General features: G+C 35.7%; 1 protein-coding gene across 3 annotated transcripts in view; it reads left to right on the top strand.

Moving 5' to 3' along the window:
- Nucleotides 1–4,868: 4,868 nt before the first annotated feature.
- Nucleotides 4,869–12,362, top strand: part of LOC120082015 (tRNA threonylcarbamoyladenosine dehydratase) — a 13,952-nt gene continuing 6,458 nt past the window's right edge. Inside the window, exons 1-11 of one of the 3 annotated variants that reach the window (XM_039037232.1) lie at nucleotides 4,869–5,037; nucleotides 5,288–5,331; nucleotides 6,560–6,677; nucleotides 7,995–8,142; nucleotides 8,563–8,775; nucleotides 9,546–9,680; nucleotides 10,051–10,185; nucleotides 10,450–10,475; nucleotides 10,562–10,625; nucleotides 11,272–11,396; nucleotides 11,799–11,856. In XM_039037232.1, the coding sequence (XP_038893160.1) occupies nucleotides 4,946–5,037; nucleotides 5,288–5,331; nucleotides 6,560–6,677; nucleotides 7,995–8,142; nucleotides 8,563–8,775; nucleotides 9,546–9,680; nucleotides 10,051–10,185; nucleotides 10,450–10,475; nucleotides 10,562–10,625; nucleotides 11,272–11,396; nucleotides 11,799–11,856 (1,158 nt within the window). In that variant the 5' untranslated portion in view covers nucleotides 4,869–4,945. Of the gene's footprint in view, nucleotides 5,038–5,285; nucleotides 5,332–5,413; nucleotides 6,472–6,559; nucleotides 6,678–7,994; nucleotides 8,143–8,562; nucleotides 8,776–9,545; nucleotides 9,681–10,050; nucleotides 10,186–10,409; nucleotides 10,626–11,271; nucleotides 11,397–11,798; nucleotides 11,857–12,362 lie in introns of those variants that run through there. The other 2 variants (XM_039037225.1, XM_039037240.1) reach the window with 2 other exon arrangements.

Below are 12,362 nucleotides of genomic sequence, written 5' to 3'. Positions count from 1 at the left end.
ATCCACTTCTACTCCATTCGATGATATCCAATGGCCCAAATATTGGATTCTCGCCTGGCAGAAAGTACATTTTTTTTTTATTTGCATACAGCTTGTGATCCCTAAGCACATTGAAGATCACTCCCAAGTGTGTTTCGTGTGTAGATAAATTAGGACTATATACCAATATGTCATCGAAGAAAACAAGTACAAATTTACGTAGGAAAGGACGAAAAACCTGGTTCATCAATGATTGAAAAGTAGCTGGTGCATTGGTGAGTCCAAATGGCATGACAAGAAATTCATAGTGACCTTCATGCGTTCGGAAGGCTGTCTTCTCAATGTCTTTCTCATTCATTTGGTTTTGGTGGTACCTTGACCTCAGATCTAGCTTAGAATAGATTGTTGATCCATATAGCTCATCCCACAGCTCCTCAATGACTGGTATAGGGAACTTGTCAGCCACTATTGCTTGATTTAGTTTCCTATAGTCGACACAAAACCTCCATCCTCCATCTTTCTTCTTAAGTAGTAGGACCGGGCTGGAATATGGGCCGTGGCTTGGCCGGATGATCCCTGCTCTCAACATTTCCTCCACCAACTTCTCAATTTCTTCCTTCTGGCAGTGGCCATATTTATATGGTCTTACATTTATTGGCTTCTGATCCATGCTTGTCAAGATGCGATGGTCAATAGACCTTTTTGGAGGAAGAGCCTTTATCTCTTCAAATATGTCTTGATTCTCTTCGATTAAGGCCCTGATCATAAGTGGAAGTTCCTTTGACTCTTCAAGTTCCTCTTCCCCTTCCTTCTTGTCTTCACTATCATACTCATAGTTTTGAAATTCTACCAAGAAACCTTGGTCATCTTCTTCCCATGATGTTGTGAGAGTCTTAATGAAGATCTCAGCCTTGGTTAGGGATGGATCACCTTTCAAGATGACCTGTGAATTCCCTGCCATAAAGGACATAGTTAAAGATGGCCAATGTACTCCCATGAATCCTGTTGTACACAACCAAGGCATCCCTAGGACCACATCCATCTTACCTAAATCAATTGCCAGAAAGTCAGTCTTCACACCGAAGTTGGGTAGTTCCAAGTTAATGGCCTTCCAGATTCCTCCCCCTTTTATTGTGTCTCCATTACCAATGACCACAAAGAAGTTCTTCTTGTTCATAGGTATTTCTAGTTCGTTCACTAACCTTTTATGCAGAAAATTGTGCGTGGCTCCGCAATCAATCAGCACTAGAACCTCTTCTCCCTTCATCTTCTCTCTCAGTTTCATCGTCCCCTTGGCTGACAGTCTATAGATTGATCTCAAGGCAATTTTGACCGTTTCCTCTTTTTCTTCTTCTTCCGGTGGATCCCCTTTTTCCTCCTGTTCCAGATCAGTTTCTTCATTCTCATTGGTGATAAACAACATTAATTCCCGGTTCTCCTTCAGCTTGCATCGGTGGCCTGGACTATACTTCTCATTACAACGAAAACACAATCCCTTATCTAGCCATTCGCGAAACTCACTATCCGTCAGCCTCTTCATGGATGTTTCCTTCTTCACAAAGTTGTTCTTCACTGGTAGGGTAATTCTTTTGGTCCCTTGTGTCTCCCTACTCTTCCCGCTCTTCAGATTCAGATTTTCCCTACCTGGGCCTTCCTTCTTGCACGGCCCAACGACTCCCAAGTCTGCTAGTGTTATCTTCAGGGCTACATTGCGGTCACTTACTAGTTGGGCTTCATACATGCATTCTTCAAGTGTGGTTGGCTTTCTACTGATAACTTCGGCCCTCAAGGTTGGTTCCAGCCCATTAACAAAAGCGTCTCGAAGGACTTCTTCAGCTAGGTCGGGCAAGGGTGCTGAATATGTGACAAATTTCTTCACATATTTTGCATAAGTCCCTTCTTGCCTTATTCTCAACAATCTCGCGCCTAAACTTCCCTCTCCGGTAGGTCTATAGTACTCGAACATCCTCTTTTTCAGTTCTTCCCAAGTTTGAATAGTCTCCAGTTGTGGCTCCATCTAAACCAATCTACCTCCTCGGGCCCAAAACTGATGACAACAACCTTGACTTTCTCTTGATCCGACAGTTCATGTATCTCAAAGTAATGCTCTGCCGTGTACACCCAAGATTCAGGGTTCTCACCAGTGAAAATGGGTATTTCCAGCCTCTTATACTTACTTTTATCTGATCCTCCTCCTCCCTGGCCGGTATTTGACTCGGATTCATCAGCTTTCCCTTTCATTTTCATCCTTCTCCCATCCGAAGTGCCCGATTCCTCAGCCTTTCGAGCTGCATTGCTCTCTCTCATTTCTTCTGTCAGCTTCTCTATGTTTTTGCACAAACCCAGCAGCATTTCCTTCATTTCCGAAACCTCCCTCTCATTTTTTTCCAGCCTTTCTTCCACTTGTTTTTGAGCCATCGCTCGTGTACGCCCTAGGATGAAGCGGGCTCTGATACCACTTGTAAGATTCTCTTAAAAACTCATTCGTTCTTCTCCCCTGCAAAGCTCGATAAACAGAGAAAAAAAAAAAAAAAAAGAAAAACAGAAAGGAGAAGAAGATAGATGGATGAATATTCTGCTCTTTTCCTTGCTATTATTTATATAAGGTTTCTTCCATACAAACATTTGATCCTCATCTCTGACCCTTCCCCAAAAATAGAGCAACCACCCCTCAAAATAACTCTCCCCTGCCCTGCCAAAAGAAGAAAACTATAACAAGAAAAAATTTCCCAGCGCCTTCGAGAGAGCTGGCTTTCTCTCCTCCTAAAAGTTCACTCACTTTTAGATAATTCTTTTCCTACCTCTGCCATCTGATCCCTCTCCCCTTTTNATTCACTCCTTCCTTAAAGCAAGGATAAGTAGATAGATTGCTCCCTTAAGGGCTGGTTCCGGGACTTGAACGATGTGGCGCTACACACTTTCTCATGGCTTGAGAGGTGTTCACTCATAGTAGGACTATGATGTATTGTTCATTAAAGGAATCAGTGGTACTTAAGGAGTTAGATGTAACTACAGGGGCAAAATGGTAAATTGGCCTAACTATACTACGAGCGATATGTGAAGGGTTATCGTACTATTGACTGGTTTATCCAATGGACACAGAAGTATATTTGTAGTGAAAAGAGTGCAGTTGTCGATCTTTAGTTGAGTGCCCGATAATTAACGGATGATGGATTTCGTGATTAAAGAGTTTAGTTAACTATTCACGTACCGTTGGAGCTTCAAGCTACAGGTCCATAAGGTCCCCTTGGTAGCTTAATGGATTCAAGTTGAGAATCAGTTTCTGGGTTAGTTGAAGTGTTCAAATTAACAAAAGGATGTTTGATTATATATGATATAATTAAACTGGTTCAATTATATGTGATATAATTGATATGATGTATGAGATACATTAATTGGAGGAATTGATATAAATGTGATTTATATTGAATAAAGGAGAAAAAAAACTATGGTTTATATATTAATATGACGTGATATTAAAACCCCTTTCTTAATGTAAATGGAATAAGAATAATTTATCTTTATTCATAAGTATGCTCTTTTTGGAGACGTTTTATGTAAAAAAAAAAAAACTTCTTGATCTTGGTTAATTTTTCAAAAAATAAAAAATCAAACATTGGTGCCAAAATAAAATGACAAATATTACTATCAAAATTGAAAAAAAACCCAATCTTCATGTAAATGGAATAAGAATAGCCTACCTTTGTTCATGAGCATGTTCTTTTGGCGAAATTTTTTTCACATGAAAAACTCACCTATCTTGGTTAATTATTCAAAGAAAAAAAACCAAATATTGCTGCCAAAATAAATGGCAAATATTGCTATCAAAATTGTAAAAAGATGAAAGTAGTAAACATTACTTTTGAAATTGTGAAATATGGTGAAATTTCAGACCTGAATATTTGAGGTTAATACTCACTTACATGAATGTTGATCACATGGTGAAAGCTTAAACTCGATAAGCATTCTTTACATGAGGGTTTTCGTCGTTAATATTGTGAAAATTGAATATTTTCCTTGATTTAAAAGAGGCAAAGTAGTTATAAATGAGTTACAAATATATTGAATAAGTGTGTTTTGCTAGTAACTACTTAATCTAAGGAATCCGTTGAATAGTTCTAAATAACAACTAACCACAATATATTAGACTAATAGTCATTTTATTAAAAATGAGGGGCAAAATGAGAAGGTAAAGATTCTCCCTGCCCCTTTTATATATACTATTGATTTATAATACTAATAAAATTAATGAAAGCTTTAAAACCGAAAATTGGATAAGAACGAATATGAACTAGAGTTACAAATTACATGGAAAATAATATTTAAACCTAATAAACTTTTAATTTAAGGTAAGGGAATAGAAAAGAAAGGAAAATTGTCAGAAATAGAACGATTAAGTTTTTATCTTACAAAATTAGCATTTTTTTTATTCCATCGAGAAAGAAAAAAGTAAAAATTTCCAACTCCTCTAATTACACACCAAGATTTACTAATTTTTGTATATAATCTTCCCAAATCTTATATTATTTTCAAATTTTTTCCAAATTTGGTTATGTTTACTAAATATTATATCAAATTATTACGTAATTTTTCAAATATTTAATTTTCAAAATTTTAAATGGATTTTTCAATTATCAAAATAGAATTTTCAAATTTATTCAACATTTTAATTTTTTTTAAAAAAATCAAACTTTTCAAAAAATTAGGTAAAATTTTGGATATAAAGAATCTCGTGTTAATCTATTTAAAATTTTATTGAAAAAGCTCAAATATATGAATTTCGATGTTAATTATGTGTAAGTGTTACTTGGTCTAATCTCGCGAGAAAGTCCTAAACAATGTTGGAAAAAACCGATTATTTCCAAAGAGAAAATTTAATAAAGAAAAAAACGAAAAGAAGAACGGTCGGTTCAGTGGTCATCCGAGGTAAAAGCATTGTGGAGGCCGCTCTCAGCGGGCAAGCCAAATGGAGGGAAAATTGAAGTCTTTTTCATTGGTGGGAGCTGGAGCTCTCTTCGGTTCTGTTTCTACCTTCTTCATCCTCAGGCTTCTTCACCGGCAAGTTTAGCATTAGAATCGCTTCTTTATTATGTCGTTTGTTTCAGATTTTTTGATTCATCGATCACTCTCAAATGCTTGATTTAGAGGTCGAGTAATAGTCGGCGAAATTGAAAACTTAACACAGATAGTCTTTTAGCTTAGGGTTCTATCATTTGGAAGAAACAATCGAACTTCTGATTATGTTTTCTCTTTTTCTATCATGGTAGTTTCTCGAAGGGATACTGATAATTAGTTATCAATTTTGCAGACGGATCGCGAACCAAGCTGAAACGAAGGCAACCAAGCTGTGTGGTAAGTAGTCATCAAATAGAGGTTTTCCTATATCCTATGGCTCATTCAAAGGAAAACTTAACTAAACACATGGTTTATGTAGCACAAAGTCCGTTCATGGCTGATTCACTCCAGTTTTTTGGCGCTATTTTTGTGCACTCCGCACTCCGCAGTCGAAGCTTTAGTTAATCTTGAATCAGTATCCTTAACAGACATAAGTAGACTACAAGCGTCACATTAATGTTGATAATCTTCTATGATGTGATCATTCAGTTTTACATTTGAGAAGTACTTGGGTAGAGTACTGTTCCAAGTCTTCAGTTCGCATATGGACAAATGAACTATGGGGGGTGCGCTAGCTGTAGACATTTATAATTTATTTATTTATTTTTAAAGAGGAAATTAAAATTTAATTAAAAACAATGTACTCAAACGTTTTGTAGTTAAGGGTCTTAAGCATCTGATGGCTTTCATTTGTGGTTGAATGGTTTTTTCTGATGCAAACCAAACTATTGGCATATTTCCTCTTAACTTCTCCTTTTTCCTTTCTCATTTGTCTCAAAGGTTTATTTAATCAATTTGTGTTCCATTCTCGGTTTCTCTGGCCCTAAACTCCATTTTGCTAAAATATTCTTTCCTCCTTTGTAAAACCTTTTAGCAAACCCAAATTTACCCAAAACCAGACATGAAGCTGCTTGAATTTGTTTTTTTCTTTCCACATTTTTTTTTCATCGTTAAATTTTTCTGCAATTTCTACTGATAATAAATGAGCATTTGCTTGGAATATAGAACCACTGGCTGCCACGCAATTCATATTGCTGGTGGATTGAGTATGCATTATGGCAGGCAAGTAAATATTTAATCTTTATATTAACCCTTGTATCCATAGCCCTAGTCAGGGAAGGTTAGAATGTATCCTTCTTTTACTTTACTTTCTTTGTCATCTTTGAAAAAGGTCCATATCATCGTTGAAGTGCTCTAATGTGTAATGAGTGAAACATGGTAATTTTATTCTTGATTGAAATTGATGTGGTCTTGTTTGTAGATTTTCTGGTGTCAGTGTATACTGTAGAGCATGAGAAATACATGAATGCTCATGCCTCAAAATGTTGATTTCCATGTTTCTGCTGGAAATAGAACTTACTCAAAGCAAAATTTAGGGTATTTGTCTCATTAAAAATTTATAATAATATGATTCTTATAATGATTGTTGAAGGTATCTTATTGAAAAATATAATGATTGTTGAAGGTAATGGACATATGGTTGAGACTACTGTAAAGGACAGTCCTGTAGTTGGGTGCACCAATCGTGGAATTTTTGATGTAGACCTTCTAACTGATGAAATTGTTTCTGAACAACTAACAAGGTATTTTCATTTGATTTTGGAAGATTCTTTCATTATGATAGATTTGATGTGTTGTTTTTTTTTCTTTTTTTTCTTTTTTGGTTTTCCAAGATTTTTTTATTGATTAATCTCTTTCTATTAAGTCTCTGATCTATTAACTTGGGACCATTTGCATAGGGTTCTATTTTGCAACCCATTTCTGGGTTCCTTTTTTTGTTATCCCTGGTTAGATATGTATAGGATGAGAGAGGCGCATAGGGATAGTTATCCACCCATGTCTTCCCAAAATTGAATCCAAGATCCATAGGCAACCTTGCTAATTGATCTATCTCTTCAATAATGGTTCGACTTTTTTACATAGAGAACTGAGAACTCATGTTTCTGTTTAATAAGTGAGCATAGACAACCTTGAAAGTGTTCCATATTAAGATGCAACAATTCCCCCTAAAAAACGTGCAAAAATTCTATGCTATTTAAATCTCTAGTTTGTTGTTTGGAGTGGGTGTGATGATGGGGGGTGTTGTATTTGAAATTATTTTGATTGATTATTTTATTTATTTTATTAGTATTAAGGTTTAGATTAATCAATCTTCTGTAAGATTCTCTTACAAACTCGTTCGTTCTTCTCCCCTGCAAAGCTCGATCAACAGAGCAACAAAAAAGAAAGAAAAACAGAAAGAAAGAAAAAGATAGATGGATGAATATTTTGCACTTTTCCTTGCTATTATTTATATAAGGTTTCTTCCATACAAACATTTGATCCTCATTTCTGACCCTTCCCAAAAAATAGAGCAACCTCCCTCTCAAAATTACTCTCCCCTACCCTGCCAAAAGAAGAAAACTATAACAAGGAAAATTTTCCAGTGCCTTCGAGAGAGCTGGCTTTCTCTCCTCCTAAAAGTTCACTCACTTTTAGATAATTCTTTTCCTACCTCTGCCATCTGATCCCTCTCCCCTTTTGTAACCAATTCGTGGTCCCCCCTTTCTTTTCTCTCATCCCAGCTCGTGGTCCCCTCCACCTTTTCACCCCCCTTATTTCCTTGCTCTCCACTGGCTGCTTTGACATTTCCCTTTCTACCCCTTCTTTTGTAGGTGTAAATTATTTGAGGTCTTACATCTTCCTTGGGTTAATAGTGTTTTAACCTTTGTAATTGATTCCATTTCCTTAGCCTAGTGGAATATAGAGGAAATGGCTCTATGATGTACACAATTAATTTGAGATAAATAAAATAAAATAACTTTGGGTTTCCTTGCTTCATCAACGTATGTTTAATGTTTATACTTTATTGGTACTCTGCTTTGCTTTTAACATGTTAGTTATACGCCTGTTGTCATTAGGAACATCCAGTTCTTTGGCCTTAGCTCACAGAAGAATGTGACTGCATCTTATGTTGTGGTAATTGGTCTTGGTGGTGTTGGGAGTCATGCTGCCATGATGCTTCTTCGATCAGGGGTTGGCAGGCTTCTCCTTGTTGATTTTGACCAGGTCTTATGCACATCTTTCAGAGGGTGACTTCTTTTTTATGCAATCTATTTGATTCTACCTCCTTGTTGAATCTCTGACTTCTGCTACTTGCCAATCTGCAAGATTTCTTTTCCCCTCTCGTGAACATGATCCTTAGCCTTAATTAGCCTTTATATCCAATATAAATGTATTAATATTTTTTTATATAGTTTGGCATTAATCCCCCCAACCCAATTTCCTAACACAACTATTTTTCTATTGAGTTTTTTATTTGTATCAATTTCCATTACGGTTTCTTAGAAACCAGCTTTTGTTATACACATTTTTTTTTCTTTCTCTCTCTCTCGGCACAATATATCTGCATCTAAATGTACGAACAAAATTAATGCATCAATTTTCTCTCTTGTAGCTTGTATACTCATTTGATAATTGCTTGAAAAGGTGTCACTTTCTTCTCTAAATCGACATGCCGTTGCAACAAGAGCAGATGTAGGTGTCCCAAAAGCTCAGTGCCTGAAGGAGCACTTTCTGTCCATCTTTCCAGAGTGTCAAGTAGAAGCAAAAGTGCTATTATATGATGCAGCATCTGAAGAAGAAATTCTTTCTGGGAAACCTGATTTTGTTCTGGACTGCATTGACAATATTGATACAAAGGTGCCTATTTATCTGCAAAACTGTAACGATAAATTTTTTTTAATCTTTTTTTTTTGGAAAAAAAATATTGACAGTGGCTTCAATATGGATGCTAAATTGATATATAGAGAGCGAGGATAAATGAGGATGATGGATATTTAGAAAATTAATGTACTCAGATAATATAAATGAAGCATTAATTCACCGTTTATTGAGGTTTATTTACCAAAACCATTTGTGAAACACTATACACTTGGGCTGGGGTATTTGTAGGGCCCCTCCTGTTAAGTTTACACTTGCAAGGAAGACTAGGAGAGGGAATAAGAGCCTTAAAGATGGGAGCCACTTTTGATTAGTCTTTCTCAGCATAGTTTTCTTATTTCAGTGGGCCCAAGATAATTAACTAAAAGTGGGTGGTTAGAGAAGAGAATTATATAAAGAAGGAATGTATGTGAAAAGATGAGTAAGATAGTTATGGTGTATCCAACATCTTTGGACTAGGAGGAATCAAGTTCCATATGTTGGCCTAAGTTCATAATGAATGATTAAAAGAACTATTACTTAGTGAGGTGGAAGAAAACCCACGTGTAACTTATATAATGTGTTCATTTGGGTGATAAGTTTTCCATGTAACAAGCTTTATGGCCAAAGGAATAGTTTGTTTATTTGTATTTTAATCACTTTAAGCAATTGGCGTTGTCAATTTTTTCTTTAATTCATTTATGTTTACATTTGAATGTGACATCTAATAGGAATTTGTTTTTGAATGCTTTGTAAATCATATGTGACAGGTATCACTTCTTGCTGCATGTGTACGTAGGGGATTGAAAGTATTATCAGCAACAGGAGCCGGAGCTCGAGCTGACCCAACAAGAATTCGTGTGGCTGATTTAAGAGAGTCAACAAATGACCCATTATCTCGAGCTGTAATGTTTCTTTCATGTGACAAGAGTTTTCTATGAGCTTAAATCTTTATTTGTCAGATTCCTTCGTTACAAGGTTGCATCAGAGAAGTTATTGGTTTCTGGAACATGTTTTAAATTGAACTCTTAATTTAGAGGATAGTTTGCCGTATATTTTGGATCATATGTCCTAGGGGACTTTTTGTTTTATTCTAATATTTGGGAACCAATTAGAAGGTTAGAGAGTGGCTTAGTAAGTGAAAGAGTGATTAAACCTTTGTTAGTGAAACACTTAAAAGCCATTATACCATATGCCTGTCAACTATATAGTAATGCATCAACATTTTAAACCTCCTTTTTGAAAATTTAGGCTGTGGCTATTTGTTAAACATAGGTGAGGCACCGTTTGCGGAAAGGTTATGGCATTGAAGGGGGCATTCCTGTTGTATTTTCTTTAGAAAAACCCAAAGCAAAGCTGCTTCCATTCCAAGGACCAAGTGGAGAAGCAGAAAATCCTTCAGATTATCAGGTGAGGAATCTACCTGTAATACGAAATGATCATCTTTATATCTTAAGAGCAAGACTGACGTACACAAAATGATCATCTTTATAACTTTAGAGCAAGACGTGTGCATTAGGATACGTTGTGTACTTGCTTCCCGATTGACATTTCTCGACTTTACAATGAAAGAATATTTTTTATAAGAAAATAATACTGTGAATAAACATTGTAACTTTTTATCATGATATCAGATAGTTCCTGGGTTCAGAGTTCGTATCATACCTGTTCTAGGTACCATTCCTGCAATTTTTGGACAGGTAATGGCCTCGTATGTTGTGACACAACTAGCAGGGCTTCAAGTGGAAACAGAGCCTGTCGTTAATTTGGACACTGATCATTATAGGTTGCTTCATCAGCGACTCATTGAGCATGAAGAATCATTGTATGGCACTGCCATGCAAGTCCAGGTTTGAAGGATTTCATCTGTTGATGAATTTTGTATGAGTTATTTGAAGTATCTATTGTCCTCCTTTTGTTTTCTTTTGGATTTGTTTGCATGATGCTAGTTATTGTTTAATTTAAAAAACATCCACATTAAGCTGACTGATTTTGATGTTTTCCAAGTTGGGATTTTATGAAATTGTAAGTCTATTTTTTAGCCTTGAAGCCATAATTTTGATTGATTTGATGACAAGTACTTTAATAATAAGAATTTTGTATAAAGTGTCTAATAACAAATCACTATGATGTTCGTGGTTCTACACTTTTACAAATGCTTCTGAGTGCTTTTTGATCAGGCGTCAAGTCTACAATTACTCAATGCTTTTTTGCAAAGTACTTTAAAGTATATATTTTTTTAAACTTGTTTCAAAAGCACTTTAATAATACTCCTACACAAAGCCTGTTATTCATCTGGGCATCGACCAGGGTGAATTTAAATGAGAAGTTCATTTATTTCAATTAATCACTTTTCAGTTTTCATGTCTGAATGAAAATTTCCTCTCATCAATAGATATTATCTTTTTTGTTAACTACAATCAAGACTCAGTTGTTGGAATTCACTAGTTAGCATGCTAATGGTGTTCCTTTGTATTTTGATGCCATTTACTGTAGGTAGATGTTGAAGAAGTGATGTTTGTTGCAAAAGAGCTCTGGCATGGAAGAAGCGCAAGAGACCAGTCTGCAAAAGATGTTGGACGAGGAATGTGGCGAGCTATTAATGAATTAATGCTTGTGAGGTATGAATAGCTTTTCTGGCTCTCATAAAAAGGAAAAAAAAAAAGGAATAGCTTTTCTGGCAGTGTTGTCTAGTATGCAATAATATTTGTTGTAGATTCAAACAAAAAGCATCTGGGCCATACACTCTCTTTTCTTTGAACATGAACATGTAATCATCTCCAGTTTTTAAAATTATATATTTTCTTTCGGATTTTATATATATTACCGAGGAAGATGAACATATATTTCACTCGAAATTCTATAAAACTGCATTGATAGCATCAGTGTTTGTTTCCATAACATTCGACATTGTGTCGTATGAGAATGAGGTGCTGCATGTCCCTAACATAAAACTAACAGAAAATTTGTTATAGATGTAGATGTCCAGTCTCTCTAGTGCTGACATTTTGTGTACAAATTAGGTGGGACCGAGCAAAACCAGCATCCGTGGCTAACTTAATTCTTTTGAAATTTAAAGAGGTAATTCAACTTTACATATTTGATGAATTTCTGAAAATTATCCTGAAGTTTTACTATGTTCCGCAACTCATCTGTGTTTGTCAGTTCTTTGATCTTTTACATTGCTTCCTTGCACACTTTCCCCTAAAACTAAATATTATTTGTTTACTGTTCGTAACTTCAATAGTTATTTATTTATTTACAAGCTGTTGATGTAGATCACTGTACTCTTTTGGTCTCTTAAACCTTCTTTAATACCTAAAAGACCTAATAAAAGAGACTTCTTATGAAACTGACTATGCAAATACAATTCTCTTTTCCACGATTCCTTCATTGCTGCTAAGTGTAACGGTCATGCTTGTCCAGGGCCTGTTGCCCATGGCCGCATGCCCAATCCAACCCCTTTCTAGCTTACTTTCATATCCTGTATTGTATTAGTGTAGTTAGCTTGCTTTCTTTACATTTTCATTGTAAGTGACCACTCGCCCTTTTGCATATGCAAGGGCGCCAGTTGGCTTTTTGTTCAG

Source organism: Benincasa hispida, chromosome 1 (genome assembly GCF_009727055.1).
Source record: "Benincasa hispida cultivar B227 chromosome 1, ASM972705v1, whole genome shotgun sequence".
NCBI lineage: Eukaryota > Viridiplantae > Streptophyta > Magnoliopsida > Cucurbitales > Cucurbitaceae > Benincasa > Benincasa hispida.
Note: the sequence above shows the minus strand (reverse complement) of the source record. Positions and strands in the feature narration are given on the sequence as shown.